At 42.0% G+C, this 22,540-nt stretch overlaps 1 protein-coding gene across 1 annotated transcript in view; it reads left to right on the top strand.

Moving 5' to 3' along the window:
• KCNH5 (potassium voltage-gated channel subfamily H member 5) overlaps positions 1-22,540 on the top strand; it is a 235,023-nt gene that overhangs the window by 159,103 nt on the left and 53,380 nt on the right. Inside the window, exon 9 of the mRNA XM_075926373.1 lies at positions 6,924-7,176. Within this exon, the coding sequence (XP_075782488.1) occupies positions 6,924-7,176 (253 nt within the window). The remainder of the gene's footprint in view (positions 1-6,923; positions 7,177-22,540) is intronic.

The following is a 22,540-nucleotide window of genomic DNA, read 5'->3' as shown; positions in this document are numbered from 1 at the left end:
ATGTGAATTTTGAATGGTTACATGATTACATTTTTAACCCATTTTTTTTTACATTCCTAATTTCAGTGTTGCCAAATCTTCATCCTCCCCCCCCAAAAAAAAGTTTCAGCCAAATAATTTCACCCAGCTCTACTCATTATACCTTCATTGCTCCCTTTACATTTACATGTGCATTATGAGGTCATTTGAACCCATTATTAGGATACATTTTTGTCAGTACGCAACACAACTCGGCACATTGAAATGATTTTTTCTTTAAATTGGCATGGATAAAACAGCTCAAATATAGACACAAAATTACGCTCTGCATTTAATACTATAGCAGCTTTTTCTGGTGATGAACAACTGTATTGGATAAGTAACTATAGGCCAGTATATAATGATAAGGTCTGGTAGGTTCCTAAAAGAACTGTGCCTGAGACTAAAATATAAGTAAATGCCTTTTCTGAGAACATTATTTCTTTAACAAAAGTGCTTTAATTAATTGTTACAAATAGCATTCAAATGGTGAAATTAAATATCTGTCCTATATGAGATACTAGTGTTTCATGCCATTGAAGATCTCACTCAGCCCAACAACAAACAAGAAATCCAGAGAGCCTCGTGTTTGGTTCTTGTGTGGAAATAGTGCAGACAAAATGAAGATGGACTGATGTTATTCATCTCCCAAAAGAAGACAATGAAGAAAAGGGCCATTGACGGAGAACAGGCTGCCTGAAGTAAAGCCCCTTCCAATACTCCAATTCAGTGCCCATTGATTTCGGTGTGGCTGGAGCAAGCCACAGTGTGCATTGTTCTTTCTCGCTCCTCCTTCCTACATACCTATAAATAGAGAATCAATGCAACTAACAGCATCCTTTTATTTGTATTATTTAAGCTGGAGTCAGTGGCCTCTGATCAATCATCTTAAAACTTTTAGAAATCATCTCTAACACTGACAGCTAGGACAATACACATAATGCATTGCATGTGCATGGCATATACCATAATATGATAAGACATAGCTCATATATAGCAGGGAATTCATCTTTATGCAGCCCCTTTCATGCTCAAGATACCATTGTTATTCGCCCAGTAAAGAGTTAAATACAGATCGTGAGTAAAGCCATAGGAAAACACATTAGCCATTATATATTTAAAAGTATTTCACAGGCAGCATTGCACATTAGATAACCTGTTCTGCTGAGAGAGAGAAATGTGAACCAGAATATGATCTTTTAAGTAGTTGTAAAACTATTTATAGAAACAGTCTGATATATTAAAATGTTCATATTGAATTTGAGCTTCTTGGTTTTAATCAAAATGTGCTCAACAGCAAATGAAACATTAATGGATTGCAGCTCTCCTGTAAAAATAGGTCATTACACATGAACCCGCACAACCACTAGTTTACATACAGCTATTTCTACTAAGGTTCCATTTTCCTAATGGCAAAATTCTGAGATGTCAATAAAAGCACAAATGCTTCTTTCCTTTAATTCTCAGTTAAAGTTTGGCGTTATAGTCTCATAGACAGTAATGCAATCAATGGCGAGATAATTTCTAATGTGATTTAATGGGGCACTTTTCAATGAAAGACACAGGTTAAAAGGAAACAATGTATTCCTCAGGTTTTACGTAGGCATCTATCAGAGCCACTTTCACGTTGTAACTACTGACATAGAAACAACAGGACAATAATAGAGCATTAAAGCTATTCATTACTAATGGCATGACCCAATATGCAATAATTCAGAAGAGACAGGATTATGTTAAATATTTTTAGCCTGCAATATCATGAATCATAAATCTCAGAAAATATAAGGGAATTTAGTCCCCTCAACTGCTAGTAAAATCTTCAGTGGCCTTATGAAATATTGGTGGCATCCCTGTACTGCCACTTGAGACTGATGACTTCAAGACATCTCTCCCAATGTCCTGATGCCCCATAAAATCAGGCTGCTATTTCTCCGTGGTTCCATCCTGGAAACTTGTCTATGTAGCCTCTCTCACAGTCAGTGTCTACCACGAATGCAGTCCCCGTATTCTAAGATCAGAAGCCAAGGTTCTCTGTTTTCTTGCCAAGCAGATTTTGCATGATATACAAGGTGCAACAACCATGAAATGTAGGCATGACTCCAGACCTAACAAGAAAAATAAAATAATCTGGACAAATATTGCCTCTGCATTGTAAAGGCTAGTTTATCAGCAATCCTAGTGGGGCTGCCCCAAGGCAGCAGGTGAACTGAGTGCTTGTTTGCTCTGGCTGGAGCAATGTAGTTTTGTACTGCTCCCTGTGCAGGGCTGAGATACAAAGCTTAGCCTCAGAGAGAATCTTTTCTTTATATTCTTTGACAGTGGAACGATCCCATTACTTAATGAGACTATGGCCCAGATTAAAACAAAAAGGTTCCCCATTCAGGAGAATTTTTTCAACTCTTCTGGAGGCTTCTCTTATACTTCCTGAGTACACTTAGAAAAATGTGAGGAGGAAAAAAAAAATAAGACAAGGCTCCTTGGGATTGTGTAGCGGAGAGATATCGATGTATTGTAACATTTATTTTTGAGTATTTTAAAGCTTTCAACACCACTGTCAGAAGTGTTTGGCTACTTACGTACCTCTCACTCACCATCTCAAATGCCTACGTGCAGAGGTAGCACCTAGCGTCTTCGTTCTAGAAATACGAACCACACAAGCTGAAGGAAACTGCCTACTTGCTGTGGTTGTATTAGGGCAGTGGTCACCAACCCGTAGATCAGGATCAATCGGTAGATCTTGGAGCCTCTGAGAGGGATCCCAACTGGTTTGGCTGGGAGGCTATCAAGTGCCCGCACTTCAGTAGCCTCTTCTCGCTCTGCCCTACTGCTCCTGCCCAGAGCCTCAGAGCTGCCCCCGGGAACCACCTGCTTGTTGTGCAGGGTCGGGGAGACAGAGGCGGGGGTGCTGATGTCGCTCTGTCCTCCTCCCCTGTACCCCATCTTCCCAGAGTGAGGAGGGCAGGGCCTCAGTGAAGGGGTGGGGCAGGGGTATTTGGGTTTGAGGTAGATCCTGGACTGACTTAAATTCAAAAAGTGATCTTGTGCTTAAAAAGGTTGGAGACCACTGTATTAGGGCCTCTGTCCTCTGTGGACTGAAGATGGTGATAAAATCAAATCTGAGCATTCTTTTTATCAGCAACTGAGCAGGGTCGATTTTCCACTCAGAAGAGGGTACCTCTTCCGTGTATTAATTACTCTCAGCAATTAAGCAAAGCCATCCCATAAGTATTTGGCTCTAGAGTGGTTCAGTCCAACAGTCAGATACCAGTCTGTGGCCTCACAGTTTCTTGGGTATCTGAATGTCTTTATGTCTGATTAGTGTGATCCCTTTATAGTAACCAGAATACAAACAAATACATTAACCAGGAAATCTGAGGGTATGTCTACACTTGCACCCTCTTTCGAGAGAGGGATGCAAATGAAGACATTCAAAATTGCAAATGAAGCCGGGATTTAAATATCCTGTGCTTCATTTGTATATTTGCGTTATGGTGCTGTTTCGAAATAGCGCTATTTTGAAATAACAGATGCTGTTAAGACGTTATTTTGAGAGAAAACCCTTCTCTCGAAATAACTGGTAAACCTCATTGTATGAGGAATAAGGGTTATTTCTAGAGAAGAGTTTTCTCTCGAAATAACCACATCTTAACAGCATCTGTTATTTCGAAATAGCGCCATAATGCAAATATGCAAATGAAGTGCAGGATATTTAAATCCCAGCTTCATTTGCAATTTCGAATGTCTTCATTTGCATCCCTCTCTTGAAAGAGGGTGCAAGTGTAGACATACCCTGAGATGCTCTCAGAATACAATTCCTCTCTCTGTAATATTCTGAGTTTGAGAAGTTAGGGCACTTTTTTCCTTCCAAAGTCAAGAACATTGGAACATAAGGTTTGGAAGCCAAAATCATTTAGGTGCATATAAGATATATTATTAATTCAGGGTTTGGAAATTCAAGGATCATGGCCTCTTTTAGTCAAAGCCATTTATGTTATTTAAAAGAATTATATTGGTAACAAAGGAAATTCCAGTAATGGTGTAAGTCTGATACTAAACAAGAATGGTAAGGTTGCCAATCATGACACAGAAAAGGTAGAAATATTCAATAATTATTATCGGAAAGCAGCAGGGTGATGTATTCATATCTTCCAATAGAAGGACAAAAATTGTATCCCATAATTAAGTAGCAGGGATTGAAACAGCAGATATTAAAGGTAAACATTTTTAAATTAGCAGGTGCTGAAAACAAACACCCAGGAGTATTAAAAGAATTAGCCAAGGTGCTGTCTACAACATTAATGTTTATTTTCAACAAATGGAAAACTGGGAAAGTTGCAGAGGAAGTTGACCCAAATAATTATAGTCTGGTTAGCTTGACATCAATACTGGGCCAAATCATGGAAAGGCAGATATGGGACACGATCAGTAAAGACTTAAAGTGGCAGGCCACATGAGTATGGAAAACAAGACTTGTCTAACTTGTTATTGTTTTTTGATGATGTATTAAACTAGACTTCTGTAGTTTATAATGTCTGTAATACATTATATTCTGACAAAAAATCAAAACAAAATCTCTGTAGCCCTTATTAAATTGATTAAAATCTGACTGATGGATCTTAAAAATTATTGTAAATTGGAAACCATTTTCCTATGGAATATTCCATCCCATCATCACCTTTTGCAGGATCCCACTGAAGATATGAGAAAAAAACATGCATTCATAGTGACTAACTAAAGAAGCTCAATCTGTTTAATTTATCCAGGAGAGGACTACAACGTGATTTGATCATGATCTCTAAGTACCCACATAGGGAAGAGTTTTATAACAGTAGATGGCTTTTTAATCTAACAGAAAAAGGCTTAAAGGTATCCAGTGATTAGAAGCTGAAGCTAGACAAATTCATTCAAATGCATATTTCTAACAGTCAGGGGAATTAAACATTAGAAGAATTTACTGAGGGACTGGTGGATTTTCCATCATTTGGAGTCTTTAAATCAAGACTGGATGTCTTCTTGAAAGATGTACGGTAGTTCAGCCAGAAGGCTAAAGGTAAGAATTATTTATGCCACATTCTGTGACTTATATTATAATGAAGGTCAGATTAGATTATTATAATGGTCCCTTTTGGCCTTAAACATTTATGAATTTATAAGTTAAAATTTATGTTGACTATCATAATGTATCTGATAAAATAATAAATCCCCTTCTCAGTTTTCCAATCCATTAATCTTGAAGATAACAGTATGACTTAAATCTATTAAAACAAAGAATGGACACAAATTGATGTAATTAGTTAAGATCCAGATAGTTTATTGTCTTTCAGTTCCATGCTTTGGGCCTTTTGGCAATATAATACAATAATAATAATAATAATAATAATAAAAATAATAGTAGTAGTAATAGTAATAATAGTAGTAATAATAAAAATATCCTTTATACTAGATCTCAATTGATCAGAAATTGAAATTCTAACTTAACACAAACCTGGATGCCAGAAAGTTGGATCACTGTTACCTACATAGATATCTTTCTACAACAAAATTCCTTGACATAGTCGTCATATTAGAAACTATGGCAAACTATTCATAAACTGGTGACTGTTCACTGTTTGTGGAGCAAACTGTTTGATTTAATTCAGTAAGATGAGTATTTTTTGTTGATGTGCAGTCTTCTCTAGATATGAGAATTTTACAGTGTAGTTATTTTGTGTCCATTGGGCTTAATTTTCACCTTGTCATACATTTTTATTAGCAGCCTTAAAAAGAGAATATTTCCAGGTAAATTAGCTACCATGTACATCACTATTAGCAAGTTTGAGAAAATGTGTTCATGTTAAATGTGCAATTTACAAGTCTAGTTTTTATAATTACTGGTGATTCACAGTTTGCCACTTTCTTTAAGTGGTTAGGCTTTGCTATCTTTCCCTTGACTGTATCTGTAGGAAAAGTCTCCTAAGGCAAGAATTTATCTCATGGGATGGCCAAGGTCAAGTGATCCATCATTAGATGTTGTCAGGGTCATAGTGCAACTTTTCACTCCCTTATGCAACCTTGCAAATAAGAAATACAAAGCACAATAATTATGTCCCTGTTTGTTCTAATCTTGAAACTCTTTTGGGATCTTACTCAGCGTGTGAACTCTTTGTGGAGGGGACTGTCCCTTACTATGTATTTACACAGCACCTTGTGCATAGAATCATAGGGCTGGAAGAGACCTGAGGAGGTCATCAAATCCAATGGTGATCTAGTCACAGTTGAGGCTGTAATGGCTTCTATAATGGACATAATAAACAATCATCTATTTCAAGTCTTTTGAGGGGGGTCAGTTTTTAAAGGACAAACCTCAGCAGCACTTTCGATGGCTCCCTTGTGCACATGCTGAGCAAATAACTAGGTGGCTTGTACATAGCTTCCCATCTTTACAACCTTGCTTTGAAGGAGCCAGTGCTGGGGTTTGCTTTCCTCTTCTTGTCCATTTAGAAGGATTGAAGCAGGGAATGGTTCTGCTCCCACCACTGCCTTATGAATGTACCTAAATTCCCTGCTTTTGCAGGGCCCATCTCTGTCAGTTAGTGGGTAATGCAGATGCTGATGAGGCGGCTGACACAGGTGCCAATTAGTGCCAACGGTGAATGGTGTGTTTTGTGGGAGCTGACATAATAGTGTAATAAAGCTTAGCTCTTCAATAGGACTGCCTCCTCAGTAGATCTTAGAGCTCTTCACGAAGATCAGTATTATTGTCCCCATATGTTGAACATAGGTGGAAAACTCTCTGTGAATATTGTCTGACAGTGACATAGGTAAAATATTTTGCTGTAGGAATGTCTCTCTGTGAAGCAGTTTCTTAAAACACCTACTGATCTTGTATCATATTCCGACTGATTTTTCCCCCCCTCTTTATTCAGGTTCTTTCAATTTGTCCCAAAGACATGAGGGCGGATATCTGCGTGCATCTGAACCGGAAGGTTTTTAACGAGCACCCTGCCTTTCGACTGGCTAGCGATGGCTGCCTGCGGGCCCTGGCTGTGGAGTTTCAAACTATTCACTGTGCGCCAGGAGACCTCATCTACCATGCTGGGGAAAGCGTAGACGCTCTCTGCTTTGTGGTGTCGGGATCCCTAGAAGTCATCCAGGATGATGAGGTGGTTGCTATTTTAGGTACTGTGATCTTTACTGAAATGGTCATAATCTCCCTAAATAACCGGCAGCTGCTGCCCAAGTTTTACCTAACAACCTAGTTTGAAATCTAAGTTACTCACTCATGCTGCTCAGGCTGTCTAATCAGGGGTGTTTATCACCATGGGGTGTGAGTGCTCTATGCCAATTAAAGCCACTCCTGACGATTGCCTCGCTGGCAAAACCCTCACCACTTGCCTTAGTCCCACTGTGTGATTGTGAGAGTTTCATTTTTGTTTTTCCCTCCGTCCTAGCTCTGCAACTGGTAGTTGATTCAGGGACTATGCTGTTCCTGGAGGAAGGACTTACAGGAGATGGGTTTTCCATCAAGGCCTGGCTAATGTCTAGCTTTGGCTGCTCTTTTTAGGTGTCCCACAACTGGGGTGTGGCATGTGAAAAGGCTCTGCCTCTGTATCTTCTCCCGTCTCAATACCTCTAGAACATTAGCTGGATTGGCGGACCATGAGTCTTGCCAAATCTGGAAAGAGAGGATACAAGGTGGAGAGTGGATAGATGTAAAGCAAATAATTAGGGGAGTGAGATAGATGTCTAGAGAAGAAAATTTCTCAGGCAAACCTTGTGGGTTTCATTTGCTATTCTCAGAGAGCCCTTTCCCTCGCTTTGCCAGAGATCATAAAACAATGCTCATTTCCAGCCTCATGAAGCGGTTGTGTTAGGAAATGCAATTGCTGTGAATGACCTTCTTCGGGGAAACACATGCTGAGAGTCTTCACCATGGTATGCTGTTAATTATAGCTTCACCTTGTGACAAATTCCCTCTTAGATCAGGAGTGAGGAAGCTAGAGGTGAGAGTGATATTTGGACATTGTGGACCAGGTGGGTTTTTTCTTAGCAGAAATGATTTGCTCAGTGAGGTGTGAATATGCTTTCCTTCTGCATAGCATCGAATAATAACTGGGCTTGCCCACTGGCACTGTAGCAGTGCATTGGGACCATGAAAGACGAGTGGTTGTCACAGCACTGAAACACTTTGTCTCCCGAGAGACTCCTCTAGCAGTAAATCCTTCACATTTTATTCCTGGAGGAGTGCTCTTTCTGTCTAGGCTGGCTCGCTGGTCGGAGGTAGGATGTCCCTGAGCATAACAGAATGGCATCAGTGCACTCTCATAGGAGTGTTTTCCATGTGAACCGTCACACTGACCTGTTTCACTTGCCTGTTTTCTAGCCTGGTTTTTTTCCCCCCACTGATACATCAATGCTAAGTTTCCTTCGGAGCCAGGAACAAAAGACATAGAAACTCTTTGCCGGGGAGTGAAATGGGAGGACTTACGTTATTGTTGTGGATTGGTTCCCAGGTCAGTAACAAAAAAAAGGAAAAGCAGTTTGAACTGGAGAGACACAAATTAGACTTACCCTAGCAATTCTAGGTCCCCTGTAAAGGCATTTGCTTGATCCCCCTGGCTGGAAAGCATATGATTCCCTCTGTGACCTTCTCTTCCCCCTTGATCAAAGTCCTCCATAGACTGCCTGTGGGTGAAGAAGGTGGTCAGTGGTGGAAGGGTACAAGCCACAATGTATATTTGTCTGGAGACTGGGGAGGGGAATTGAGAGGAGGTTTCCTATTAAACAAGGAGAGCCAGAATATGCCACCTGCTCCAGCCACAGCCACGTTAAGGTGCAAGAAATACAGCTAACACAGTTGTCACCAAAGCAGGTTGTACACCACAGCATGCAACATTGGGCAGGGGCATTAAACAGGACACTGCTGAGTCCCCTGCGGTTACAAGCTTGGTAATACTGGTTGCCTGGGCCCCAACACAAATCTCTCCCTGCCTGTTGTGGCGGTAGGACGGGCGTAGCTGAGGGCAGACGTAGTGGCTGACTGTTGGAGGCCTAAGTAAAGGAGCGGACAAAGGAACCATCCTTCTGAGTGGCCTGAGAGGGGTGAGTCCCTCATCTCCCCTTGCTAGGAGCTCAGCTGGGCTTGTGAGGCAGAGCCCTGCATGGGCAGTGTTGCAGAGATGCATTTTCCCCAGGAATTCTCTCTTCTGCTCCCTCGCCTGTGGGGAAGTATTCCTGCTGCTACGTCCCTTGACTGGTGTATCGTATACCCCTACGGGGCCGCTCAGGAGGCGGGCCCATGGAGAATGCTGCCTCCTCTGGCTTGTCTTGTGTCTTATTGGAGGGGACATCAGGGGCTGGAAGGATACGTCTACACTGCAGCATTATTTCAGAAAAACTCACGTTATTCCGAAATAACAAAGAGCATGTCTACACCGCAAGCCATTATTTCAAAATAATGGCGAACTGGAGGATTTCTTATTCCAACTCCTGCAACCCTCATTTCACAAGGAGTAAAGGAAGCCAAAGGAAGAAGTGTCCTGCTGTGTAGACCAGTGTTTCTCAACATTTTTTTTGCTCATGGCCCCCTTCTGAGCCTCTTACCTCTGTGGCCTCCCTCATAGTTGCTGTCAGTTGGAAAAAAAGGTACATAATTTACCTAATGTTCCGTTTTTTCTATGTGGCCCCCTAAAGGTAGGGTGTGGCCCCTGGGGAGCCATATGGCCCATGGTTGAGAACCACTGGTGTAGACCATCCCAAAAGTATTTCGACTTTAGCTACGCAATAGATGTAGCTGAAGTTGCGTAGCTTAATTTGACTTTTGCCCTGCTGTGTAGATGTGCCCTAATTGTACCAGGGTGCACTGCCAGGTCTGACACAAGAGGAGATGGCAGAAAGCAGTACCTGCAGGGAAGCTAATGTACCTGTACAAAGTGGAGGGAGCATGCCAGTTGACACACGTCTTCGTCACATCACAGCAATCTGTGCTGACAGGATGCAGCACAGGGGAAGAAATAAGGAACAAGGACAAGAGAAGCAACGTCCTGACCCACTGCCATATGTGTGTGCGTGAGAGTTTGTGCAGTCAGATTGCTTTTTCCAAGGTGCATCCCCAATTTCTACCAGCCGGAGAATCTGAATTGAGGCCGAAAGACCCAAACCTGGTATATTCCTTCATTCTTGATGATACTGAGACATTTTAAAGTAGAGATTTCATGCTTTGGTTTCCTATTTAGGATTGAAACCTTTATGCTGAAAGCTCTTCAAATCAGCAATTTCTCTGGAAAAATATTTTTTGTATTTCCAGTCAGAGAACCACCACCTCCTCCTCACTAATCTCAGTAACAAAAAGGATCTCTCTCATTGTGCTGCAGCTCTTTAAAGAAGAAAGGCAACCAAGCAAACGGTGTTGAGGGTGTTACAACAAAACAAAGGATAAATTACTAATCTGCTGCACTGAAAAACACCGTTCGGTATATTTCATGCAGGCTTTGTTGTTCATTACTGAATACCATTTGTCTGTAATAATGGTGAGAGATCTTTATTTCCACCTCCTATGTGTTGTAAATTCAGTATCTATGTTATACGTGATCTGACCAGCGAGACCTTTCACTGCATCGAGTTAAAGAGGATTGGCTTTAATTACTGGAAGTGCCTTCGATTCTGCCATCACTGCTGACAGCTAATTCAATGAAACAGAGTTACATTTATTGTGTGGCATAGGAATTGGTAGGAGGCATAAATCTAGTTTAAAGAATGATGAACTGGTAATAAGCAAAATAGAGGATTTCCTCGTGCTCTGCTCTGATTAGTTACAAGGGGCCTGGAAGAGGACCCTTTTCATAAGCACTCGCAAAGGCATTTGTAGTGACAACAAGATGGTGCAGATCAAAGGATGGAGAACATAATTGTTATCAATTTGTCCTGCCCTGAGCAGTTCACTCAGAAGAAAAAAGAAATTACATGTGACCTGGCTCATGTGCTTTCCCGCCCACCTCTCCTTTGCTTACTGCCTGTGTAACACTCCATCTGAGTATCTCAAGGGGCTTTCCATACACTAACTAAATTCTCACCATACTTCCCCATGCAAGGAACTATTGGCTTAACTTTAGAATGACAATATGAGAGGACAGTGACTTGCTTGAGCTTGAATAGCAGGGCAGTGGCAGAACTAGGGGAGATCATGAGTTCCTCTTTCCGGCAGGGCACTCTGTCCAAACGACATAGATCTAAGGATGAATCACTCGCATGACTTGGCTAGTATGCTTCCTACTCCACCTCTCCCTCTTTGCTCACCTCCCTGCTGCTGAGGATTTCACAGTGCTTTACGTACATTAATTAATTCACTCTTGTCACGCCTATTTATGCTGCAGTAGCCATGTTGCTCTGTAGGTTTGGTGTCTCAGAAAAGTACTTTCAGTGGAGTTATAGTAGGAACGAGCTTGGCCCTTTCTTTTAGGGGCAGGATTTTCACAGCAGAGGTCCTCTTCTTTGGAATTTGGTCCCAAGCTCAAGAAAACCTGGATCGAGTGAGCTTCCGGGCAGGATGCAAGACCTAATCATTATGCTTAGCTCTGTTTTGGTTTAGTTCTTATTTTGTGCCTTAATGTTCTGTAATTAAGGTGCCCCGCTGCTGTAGCAATAGGTATTGTAGAAATGAGTAAAATAAATGAATATTCAAATTGAGCCCTGTGATCCACAAAGTCTGGGATTCCTTAATGAAAATACACTGGTGTCTCATTAAGTTCTCTTTGTTAGGATCTTTATTTTCCTCTACTGTCTGAATGAAATAACTGCTGATCTAATAGTTAATTCATCTCTGGTGTAAAGTGAAGCTACTTTACTGGAGAAAATGGAGCAGAACAGGCCCCAGTAGTGTTATCATGTTCTATTTGCAACCACAAGAATGACTAGCTAGGACAAGCCATTGTATTTCTAATTGTCATAATCTTTGCTAATAAGTCATGCCATGCTGAGGAGTCCAGTCTGTTTTCCCCCCACAGTCACAAATAGAAGTAGATAGTGTAACTAGAGTTGCTCTACATGCAGAAATGTACCATCAAACAGGTATGTGTAAGTGCAAGCTAATGAAATCAGGTATCCACTCACATCGGGGAGATAGCTGTTCACCCTACTGCAGTGACATAGAATTTGCTCCTGGCAGAGAATCTCCTGTAAATGACTTAAATGGTGACCAAGTATGTCTAGATGCTCCCTTTAATAGTATGGTTAACTGTAGAACTCAAAGAATCAAGTTAAACCTGAATAGTAAGTAACATATTAAAGAAAATGCTATGCCATCAGTGACTTTGCACTTTAAACGTTGATTCTGGAAACTGATCAGAAATACGGATCTGCTCCAATCCCACAAACAGAGACAAACACCTACAAGATCTTTATCAAGAATTTTTAAAACTTAAATACCCACCTGGGGAAGCAAGGAAACAGATCGACAGAGCCAGACAAATACCCAGAAGTTAACTATTTCAAGACAGGCCCAATAAGGAAAATAACGGAACAGCTTTGGTCATCACTAAGAGCCATCCGCTGAAACCCCTCCAGTGCATCATTGGCAATCTACAATCTATCCTGGAAAACGATCCCTCACTCTTGTAAACCTTGGGAGACAGGCCAGTCCTCGCCTACAGACAACCCCCCAACCTTGAAGCAAATACCAGCAGCCACATACCGCACCACAGATACACTCACCCAGTTACCTACCCCTGCAACAGACATTGGGTCAACCTAAATTATCAGCAAATACTGTACCTTCCAGCAGTTGCACTATAGCTCTTGGTACAGAAGCTGCTATATTACATGTAATTGCTCCTCTTCATCAATGTTTCACTGGCACATGCCCAGATTTGGCATTTTATGATTTCACTTTGTGGCTAAGGTGGTTCAGGATAATAGTGCATTAACTGCCTAGAAGAAACAGACTCTGCAACTCTTCTGAGCCACTTAGATAATGACAGCCCTCTTGTAAACACTCCCCTCCCCCAGACCTTGATGAATGGAGAATTTGTTAGATAATTGTTTACATTTTAATATTTCATCAGTGGAGAAATGCACAGCTTTAACACAAATGAAAGCTTAATTCATTCAGTTTCCTCTATATGGGTGAGGATTGGAAAAGATTTCCTAGGTGTTGTAGTCTGTAGCAGACGGCCCAAGCTACGGGCTGACCAGGCTACTGCCCGGGGCGCGCCTTTGTAGAGGGCACCATGTGGGGCTGCTGGGCCTGGCGGGGGCGGCACTGTGCATGTTCTGCGCTCCCAGGGTGACGCGACACATGCACCGGGTGCCCAGGGGCGGGTGGTACCTGGGTCCTGGGCGCACGAATGGCTCGGGCCAGCCCTGGTCTGTAGATAGATTTTAGCATTTTAGATGTAGTTCCAATACTTTGCTTCAGCAGTATTCAGCTCTGTAGTGCTGTTGAAAGGATATTCTGTATTTTGACACCTGAGGCCCATATTGCTGAAAGCTGGTCTTTGGCTGATTAAAATTTAAAACAACTGAAAGGAAACATCTGAGAAAAACCATCTGAAGGTGGGTGAAACTGGGCATGCTCCCTGTGTGGAGTATTTCCTATGTGAACAAACTGCTGGCCATAAAAGGACAAACACTTTGATTAGTGGTTTGCATTATTCCCTGAGTTTGGCAATGCACCTGCCTCTGAGCTACCCCAGATCTGTAACCCACTCCGAGCAGAGAAGCGCAGACTCACTGTCCCCTATCTTACAGGCTTCTAACCCTAACTAAGACCTGTCCTAGCTCTCCTTGAACCATGTGAAGGCACTCATGTCTTTCTTCTTTTTGCTTCTGTCCTGGGCTTTATTTGTTTGGGTAGCTTAACATCAGAAAGGAAGTTCTGGACCCATTTATTTGTTTGCTCTTTTTAATTTTTAAATTTTCTGAGATTTTTCTCCCCATATCTTCTCAAACTTCTCCCCAAAGGTCCTGTCAGGCTCTCACATCCACTAGGACTGAGGTTTTCAAACTCTGGGTTGCAGCTTGTAAGAGCAAGCTGCTAGTGGTCCATGAGATGCTTTGTTTATCTGTACCTCCACAGGTATGGGTGATCATAGCTCTCAATGACCATAGATTGCTGTTCCCAACCAAGGGGAGCCGTGGGAAGTGGTGCGAACCGGGACATTGCTTCCCACAACTCAACTGGCCTGGAACAGCCAACGGGAGTTGCGATTGCCTGCGGGGACATCGGTAAACAAAGCATCTTGTGACCAGCTAGCAGCTTGACCTTACAAGCTGCAACCCAGAATTTGAAAATCCCCACACTGAGTTATATCTATGATCAGTTTCTGTAGCCAATTTAAGATGGAGAAGTATATATTAGTCTTGGGGGAATCCTGCAATTGTTGCATCTGGAACCATGGTAAAATTACAGAATTCCCCCAGGATTTACATAGATGTGTGCAGGGCTCTGAAAGTCTGCTTAACCGGAACCTTTGTTAACCTGCTGTGAATTTGAGTCCTTTGCAGGCCCCAAACGAGTTGATAAGGCTTGTAGACTTGTTCTCTGTTGAGGAACTCAGAGTATTGTTGTCAAAGTGCTTTACATTGGTGTAACTATTCCCACACAGAACGCGAGATAACTATACTGGAACAAGCATCTTCATATCAGCAAAATTCCATCCAACCGGGAAGCCTGACTTCATAACTACAGTACTGCAAAAAAAAAAAAAAAAAAAAAAAAAAAAGCCCATAGTCCTAACTGATAGAGCCAAACTGATACAGTTTTCCATTGCAGATCCAATCTCAGACTTTCTTTTAGTCCAAAAATCAATAGACCATTAGTAACCACATGAACATCTAGGGCCTGATTTTCCTTTGCCTTTTGTGTTATGTATTCATTTACACTATTTAAATACATGTAAAAAGCTACGCATTTTGCTTTGGTAGCATTCATGTTTACAACCTCTTCAAGGACCCTTTACACTATCAGAGTAGTGGGAATGGGACTTAAAGCCATAGTGATGTACATCCACTTTGCTCTGGAGTAAATGATTACACAAGGTGCAAGACAGTAGTGAATTTGGCCCTAGCATGTTGCCCTTTCTTAAAGGCTTCTTTCTTAAAGGCTTCTTCACATGCAAACTTATTCCAGAATAAGATGGAGTGTTAATTGAAAGCATAGTCGCTATTTCTGAATAACTCTATGTATAAACACTATTATTTCAGATCAAAAGTACCTTTTTCTCCACCTTTTATATACCTTGTTTAGTTCATTCAGTTTCCCAAGTGGATTAAGTTTAATAAGAGAAAGGAATTCTCATTCCAAAGTAAGAGTGTGCACAAATGGATTTATCCCTGAACAGCTATTCTTTAATAACATCATACGTGCATAAGTTCTTAAAGGAGTCTTGGTCAAAGCCTAACTGTGGAGACAGGTTTTAAAAATGTATACCCTGCAGATATCTGCAAACAGCCATTTTGCAACACCATTTTGATATATCTCTACAATGCATTCCTGCCTAGATACCCAAATTGCACTCTGTAAATGCATATTTGCTTGCATAACTTAGCTGAATGCTGTTTGCACACTTATATTTGAAAATTTCAACCAGCTAAATTATCCTTTTCAATAATATATGAAAGGCAAGTTAAAGAGAAATATATTCATATTTGCCATTGTTTACTAAGCAGTTTCTAATAGGCATCAGTGAACTGGAGATAAAATATAATATATGATTAGTTTCTGAGTGTTTCCTGATGGGTAAAAATATATTGTGTTGCAGGACATTGCCTTGTTGTTTGACATTACCCATTGTATTTGTTAATAAATTTGGCTGATATAGCAAGTGCAGCTTCTTTCAAATATTTGGAAAAAATACCTACTTCAGAAAAGTCCTGCGCTATTCGTTCTTGTTTTCATTCTGTCTGAACACAGCATAGTATCACCATGTGCTTGCCATGCCAAGGGAGTTAATGGTCCTATTAGTTTTTGTGTTCAAAGAAACATGCACCATCCATAAAGTGCAAAATGTCAACATTACCTTTTGTATCTGTCCTTTAGATCCTTCCTTACTTCAAGTTACCACACTGCCATTTGACTCAAAAGGTAGTATGGTAACATGAAGGGACTCATGAATAAATGAATTGCTGTAGATCAGGCTAAGGATGTTAAAGAGCAGTTATTTGGCTAATCGTGTAGTTGATATCAAAGGCTGCTCTGCAGAGCCATAGCAGGGGTAGCTCCAGGAGCCAGCTTGAGCCGAGACTAACAAGTTCTGGCTCGCGCCGGCTCTGGACTGCTGCAGCTCTGCATTTTAAAGGTAGTAAGAGTCACCAGGAGTCACCTATGCTGTGGCTCTGCATTTTAAATGTAATAAGAGCCTGGCAGCTTTTACTACATTTAAAATGCAGAGGTGCAGCAGTCCTGGACTGGCATGAGCCGCGACTGCTTAGTTCAGCAGCCCCTGTTCGTGGCTGGATCAGACCCTGCCCACGGCCAGCCCGGGCTGCCACAAACAGGAACTACTTAGGGGCAGCAGCCCCTGTCTGCAGGCATCCCAGTGGGGGGCTGCTGCCAGAGCAGCCTTCCCATCTACCCCCAGCTGCTTCTGATGGAGACATGGGGGGGGGGGGGGGGGGCAGGCAGCACCACGAAGGCAGTATGGGGGGATGAAGAAGGGAGTAGTCGAGTACTCCACTCAACTACCCGATACGCTTATGCGGGTAGTTAACTACTTGCTTATATCCCTAGATGAGGCCTAAGCAAAATACCTTCCTTGGAGGAAGGGAGGAGCAGCTTGAGGTGCTGCTCTTGTCAACAGCACAATCCCATTGGCCAGTTTCCAGCCAATGGGAGCTGCCTGCTGTTAACAGGCAGCTTGCAAAGCACCCTCCCACCCCTTCCCTCAGGCTCGTAGCTGTTCAAAAACCACACGGTCCCTGCAGCCAGTGCAGGGGTGGGGCAGACAGGGAGTCTGCTTGAGAAGGCCGCTGGCTGGGAGTCCAGCAGGTAAGTCTCCCAGCCAGAGCCTGCCTCTGGCACCCTATTCCACTGCCCCCCTACCTCACTTAACCCAAACCCTCTGGCCCCCTCCTGCACCCATATACCCTCCTAGGTCACAATCCATACCACTGCACCCCCTTCTGCATCCATACCCAATCCAGATCCTGCACTTCAATTCCCTGCCCCAGATCACAACCCAGCCCCTGCATCCCCTCGTACACCCCAGTCCCCTGTCCCAAATTACAACCTCCTCCTGCCCTAGGTCACAGTCCAAACCCCTCTACCCTTTCCTGAACCCTACTCCCCTTCCCCAAGTCACAATTGCCTCCTTCACCCAAACTCTCTCCCACACTCCACCCTCTCCTGCACCCCTTGACCATTTTCCCTATTCTTGGAGTGCCCCCCATCCATCAAAAATTATTGCCCACCCTGCTCTAGATATTTGTAGTGATTCAGCATCTATTTGATGATCCCACTGCTGTCTTCTATTTAACAGAACATCAAAAAACATCATGAATATTTGTTCATTTCTCAGAAGGATAATTAATTTATATAGGAACTTCGGTATGTTATTTAACATTCAGAGTCTTACACAGGTGCTACAAGAAAACATCATCTGCTTTTATCCTTTCACCTTTCATTTGTTGGGTAATATTACCTTGCATTTAGAAAGAAAAGAAACATTTCCCTTGCACTGTGGAAGGAGAATGATAAGAGGCAATTCAACAATATTGCTTATTTTCAACCACAGGCTGTAATTGCACAAAGCTAAACTCCGATTTTTACAAGTGCACATCACAAAGAAAAAATAAATTAAGCAATGCTGTACATGTTTTAAAAATGGTCTGTTTTCAGTAAATTTTGTAATTGTGCTCTGTGTGTATGAAACAGAATTGATTTTATGAACAAGGACAATTAACTAAAGAAAGGGCACTTTAAAATCAGTGCATTAGATAAGTGATAAATTACTCGTGAATGTTCTGCAATAAGCATTTAGTTTATGCCATGTCATTTTATACAATACATTAGCTGGATTATGTATTCCCTATTTGCCCTCAAGGATTTTTTTTTTTAAGTAAATCCTTTGAAAACCAGACTCAGTAAGAAAGCCTTTATAATCTTCATTAGAAGAGATGATTCCGAGATTGTAGACATTGATTTTATTGAAATTTTTTTACGTATTTCTGTAAAATAGAGACTATCAGCAATTTTTTACCTTTCTCCAGAGAGAAATTTCTATTCATGTTTTACGAAGATCTAGTGAAGAATATTATTTACATACAGTGCCATAGACAGTACAAAGACAGAAATAAAATCCCAGATCACCTGGAACAATGATATGGTCAATTTGGTTAGCGTATGTAGTTCATAAAACAATGCTGCAAAGTACCTTTAGAATATGTTTCATATATTTGAGAGAGTGGGCACTAAAAGACATGATACGTGCTCTATCACCTTCTCTTGGGGAAATAGTCTCCAAACTATCAAATAAAACCTCACCGGGTCCCCATCTAAGGGCTATTTAAATCAATGGAGAGAATGCCAAGGATCCTCTGTCTTAGAGCCCTGGCTGGTATGTGTTACTCACATGCTCGGGGTCAAATTGCTTGCTGGATTTGGGGTCTAGAAGGAATTTTCCCCCAGATCAGATTGGCAGAAGCCTTGGGGGTTTTTCGCCTTCCTCTGGAGCATGGGGCATATTTATCAAGTGTGTATATTTCTCCTTGTCATTTCCTTGCTATTGTAGCTTCTACCTGTTTGGCATTTCTCACTCTTTGGTATCACTGAAGGTATGTCTACACAACAGAGTTTTTTCAGGAAAAACAGCCGTTTTTCTAAAAAAACTTCAATTACATGCACATTGCAATCACGTTCTTTCGAAAGAAAATAGAAAGAACAGAGGGGTTTTTCCGACATCGGTAAACCTCTTTCTACAACGAAGAAGACTTTTTCCGAAAGAGCTCTTTCAGAAAAAGGTGTGAGTGGATGGAGAAGAGGGAGTTCTTTTGGAAGAAAAGGAAAGAGAAAAAAGCACACTGTAATCCCAGTTTAAATGCAAGATATTGTCCATTCAGTGCGGATGCTTTCTTTCGAAAAAGCAGATCGCTTTTTTGATGTGCTTTGTCAAGTGGACGCGCTCTTTTGGAAGAAGTTTTTCGGAAGATCTCTTCTGGAAATGCTTCTTCCGAAAGAAGCCTGCAGTCTAGACATAACATGTATGTCGTCTTATTTTTATGCTGAGTCAGCGAGAACAGACGTTCCCCATCTGCCTTCTTTTCCCCTCAGAATTTCATGTACTTTTATCGTTTCCTCATTTATTTATCTCCTTTCGAAGGTAAGCAATCCCCAGTTTTTTTAAATAATATTTCATGAGAAAATTTTTTCTCCAACCTATTGATCATTCTCATCCTCCTTCTCTAACCCATTTTTGAGGAGGGGTGAGCAGGTCTGCAGATCTATATTTCTCTGGTATACAGTAAATATGAGCAAATATTTTAACCTTGAGATTTGTCATGGCACATGGTTCTAACTATGGCATTGAAACACACGTGTGTGTGTGCGCACATGTGTGCAAAACTGGACTATCTCATTCCATGGTACAGTCCACACCACTGTTGGGTTACATAAGAATGGCCATACCGGGTCAGACCAAAGGTCCATCTAGCCTAGAATCCTGTCTTCTAACAGTGGTCAATACCAGGTACCCCAGAGGGAATGAACAGAACAGGGAATCAAGTATCCCAACTTTGTTGCCCATTTCCAGCTTCTGACAGAGGCTAGCTCCCAACTTAGACGGGTCACAAACACCCAAACAAGGTGCATAGCCTTGATGTCTGTGTATAACAGCAGCCCTGGTCCAGCATGCTTTGTATTTCTGCACAAATTGGCTCTTACACCTTCCTAATGGTACAGTAGGACCTGATGAGCTGGACTGTGAGTCTTCCCTGGGATGTTAGAAAACATTTGACTGTGTTCTTTCAGTACAGATAACGCCTCTGCGTTTTCCACTGATGTTAACTCACCACAGAAATCGATGCTGTCCAGAGGTGACTCAGTCTGGCATTCAGCCATCAATCAGTGAGATAGTGTGCCTCAGTGTCTCTTTCTACACAACAGCTTGTGTTGACCATAGTTTCCCAGCTCTTAGAAGCTTTAAGTCTGTTTACATGCACCATCTGTGGGATACTATTACCATGACGCCTTTTAACATTGCCGGTATCTTCTTCACTCACCTCTTCTGCCACCCCAAAAAGTCCTTCCCAAGATTTCTGCATGTTATTGTCCCATTCCAAAGAACATTTACTAGTATCTTGGCCATGCCACACTTTTTGTTTTTTACTGTTCCTGAGGTTAGTCTCAACCATTTCCATTATGACCACTTACTTATGCATCAGTGTCCCCTTCTCAGGAGTCTTATATATACGATCTAGGAGTCCCTTCACTTCTCTTCAGTATAGAAAATCAAATGGGGAACCCCTGCCAACTCTTGGGGCACTTCCCTATAAGTGAATAGTAAATAGGGTAACATTCCATCTGTGATCTCATTCCAGCTTCAGGTTCTCTTATTTCATTCCCAGCCTAGATTTTGGAATTCCATTGAACCTCTCCACCAGACCGTTTGTCTCTGGGTGATGTGGAATGGCTTTTAATTGTTCTGCCCCACCCAACTTCCATAAGTTCCTGAATAGCTGAGGTGTGAAATTTGACCCTTGGTCAGGTGAAATCTCCTTAGGGAAACCCCATCTGCTAAAAATAGTGAAAATTCCTTTTTGTGACAGAATCCACTTGAGTGAGGAGCTGATGCCCCAGAATGTGATATGTACCTGTCACTTAATTTTGCAACATCCAAATAAAATAGTTTTAGCCACAACCTTCTTAATAGCTGGAGTCCTGCACAGATACAAAAATGGTATCTGCATCTGCATCTGCATCCACATCTGCAAAAATGATCTGAGGATATCCTCATTGACCAAAGTGGGTATCTTCAGGGGGGATATAAAGTGGATATCTGCAAATTTGCAGTGTTCTAGATACAAAATTTGTATCTTTGTCCACAAAAATGAGTCACGGATATCCTCATTCACATCTGCAGATGCAGATACCTAAAGATATAAAGCAGATATCCATGAGTTTATAGGGCTCTACCAATATCTTTGAACAAACCCAGCTTTGTAGGCATTTTATATATACTGAAGTGAGATAACACTGGCTCCATGTTATGGAGTACTGAGGGAGTTGGCAAATGTCATTGAGGAGCCTTTGTCCATTATCTTTGAAAAATCGTGGAGATCGGGAGAGATCCCGGACGTTTGGAAAAAGGCAAATGTCATGCCCATCTTTAAAAAAGGGAAGAAGGATGATCCAGGGCATTATAGGCCAGTCAGTCCTGGAAAAATCATGGAAGGCATCCTTAAGGAATCCATTTTGAGGCACTTGGAAGAGAGGAAGGTGATCGGGAATAGTCAGCATTGATTCACAAAGGGCAAGTCATGCCTGACTAATCTGATTAGCTTCTATGATGAGGTAACTGGCTCTGTGGATATGGGAAAGTCAGTGGATGTGATATACCTTGACTTTAGCAAGGCTTTTGATACGGTCTCTCACAATATTCTTGCCAGCAAGTTAAGGGAATGTGGATTGGATAAATGGACGGTAAGATGGATAGAAAGCTGGCTAGAAGGCCGGGCCAAGCGGGTAGTGATCAATGGCTCGATGTCAGGATGGCGGTCGGTTTCTAGCAGAGTGCCCCAAGGTTCGGTTCTAGGACCAGTTTTGTTCAATATCTTTATTAATTACCTGGATGAGGGGATGGATTGCACCCTCAGCAAGTTTGCAGATGACACTAAGCTAAGGGGAGAGGTAGATATGCCTGAAGGCAGAGATAGGGTCCAGAGTGACTTAGACAAATTGGAGGATTGGGCCACAAGAAATCTGATGAGGTTCAACAAGGACAAGTATAGAGTCCTGCACTTGGGACGGAAGAATCCCAAGCATTGTTACAGGCTGGGGACCAACCAGCTAAGTAGCAGTTCTACAGAAAAGGACCTGGAGGTTACAGTGGATGAGAAGCTGGATATGAGTCAACAGTGTGCCATTGTAGCCAAGAAGGCTAATGGCATATTAGGTTGCATTAGGAGGAGCATTGCCAGCAGATCCAGAGATGTCATTATTCCCCTTTATTTGGCTCTGGTGAGGCCACACCTGGAGTATTGTATCCAGTTCTGGACCCTTCACTACAAAAAGGATGTGGACGCATTGGAGAGGGTCCAGCAGAGGGCAACCAAAATGATTAGGGGGCTGGAACATATGACCTATGAGGAGAGGCTGAGGGAGTTGGGTCTGTTTAGTCTGCAGAAGCAAAGAGTGAGGGGGGATTTGATAGCAGCCTTCAACTTCCTGAAGGGAGGTTCCAAAGAGGATGGAGAGAGGCTGTTCTCAGTAGTGACAGATGGCAGAACAAGGAGCAATGGTCTCAAGTTGTGGTGGGAGAGGTCCAGGTTGGATATTAGAAAAACTATTTCACTAGGAGAGTGGTGAAGCACTGGAATGGGTTACCTAGGGAAGTAG

This window comes from Pelodiscus sinensis, chromosome 4, assembly GCF_049634645.1.
Source record: "Pelodiscus sinensis isolate JC-2024 chromosome 4, ASM4963464v1, whole genome shotgun sequence".
Lineage (NCBI taxonomy): Eukaryota > Metazoa > Chordata > Testudines > Trionychidae > Pelodiscus > Pelodiscus sinensis.
The sequence above is the reverse complement of the archived record's forward strand: the minus strand, read 5'-3'. Positions and strand labels throughout refer to the sequence as shown.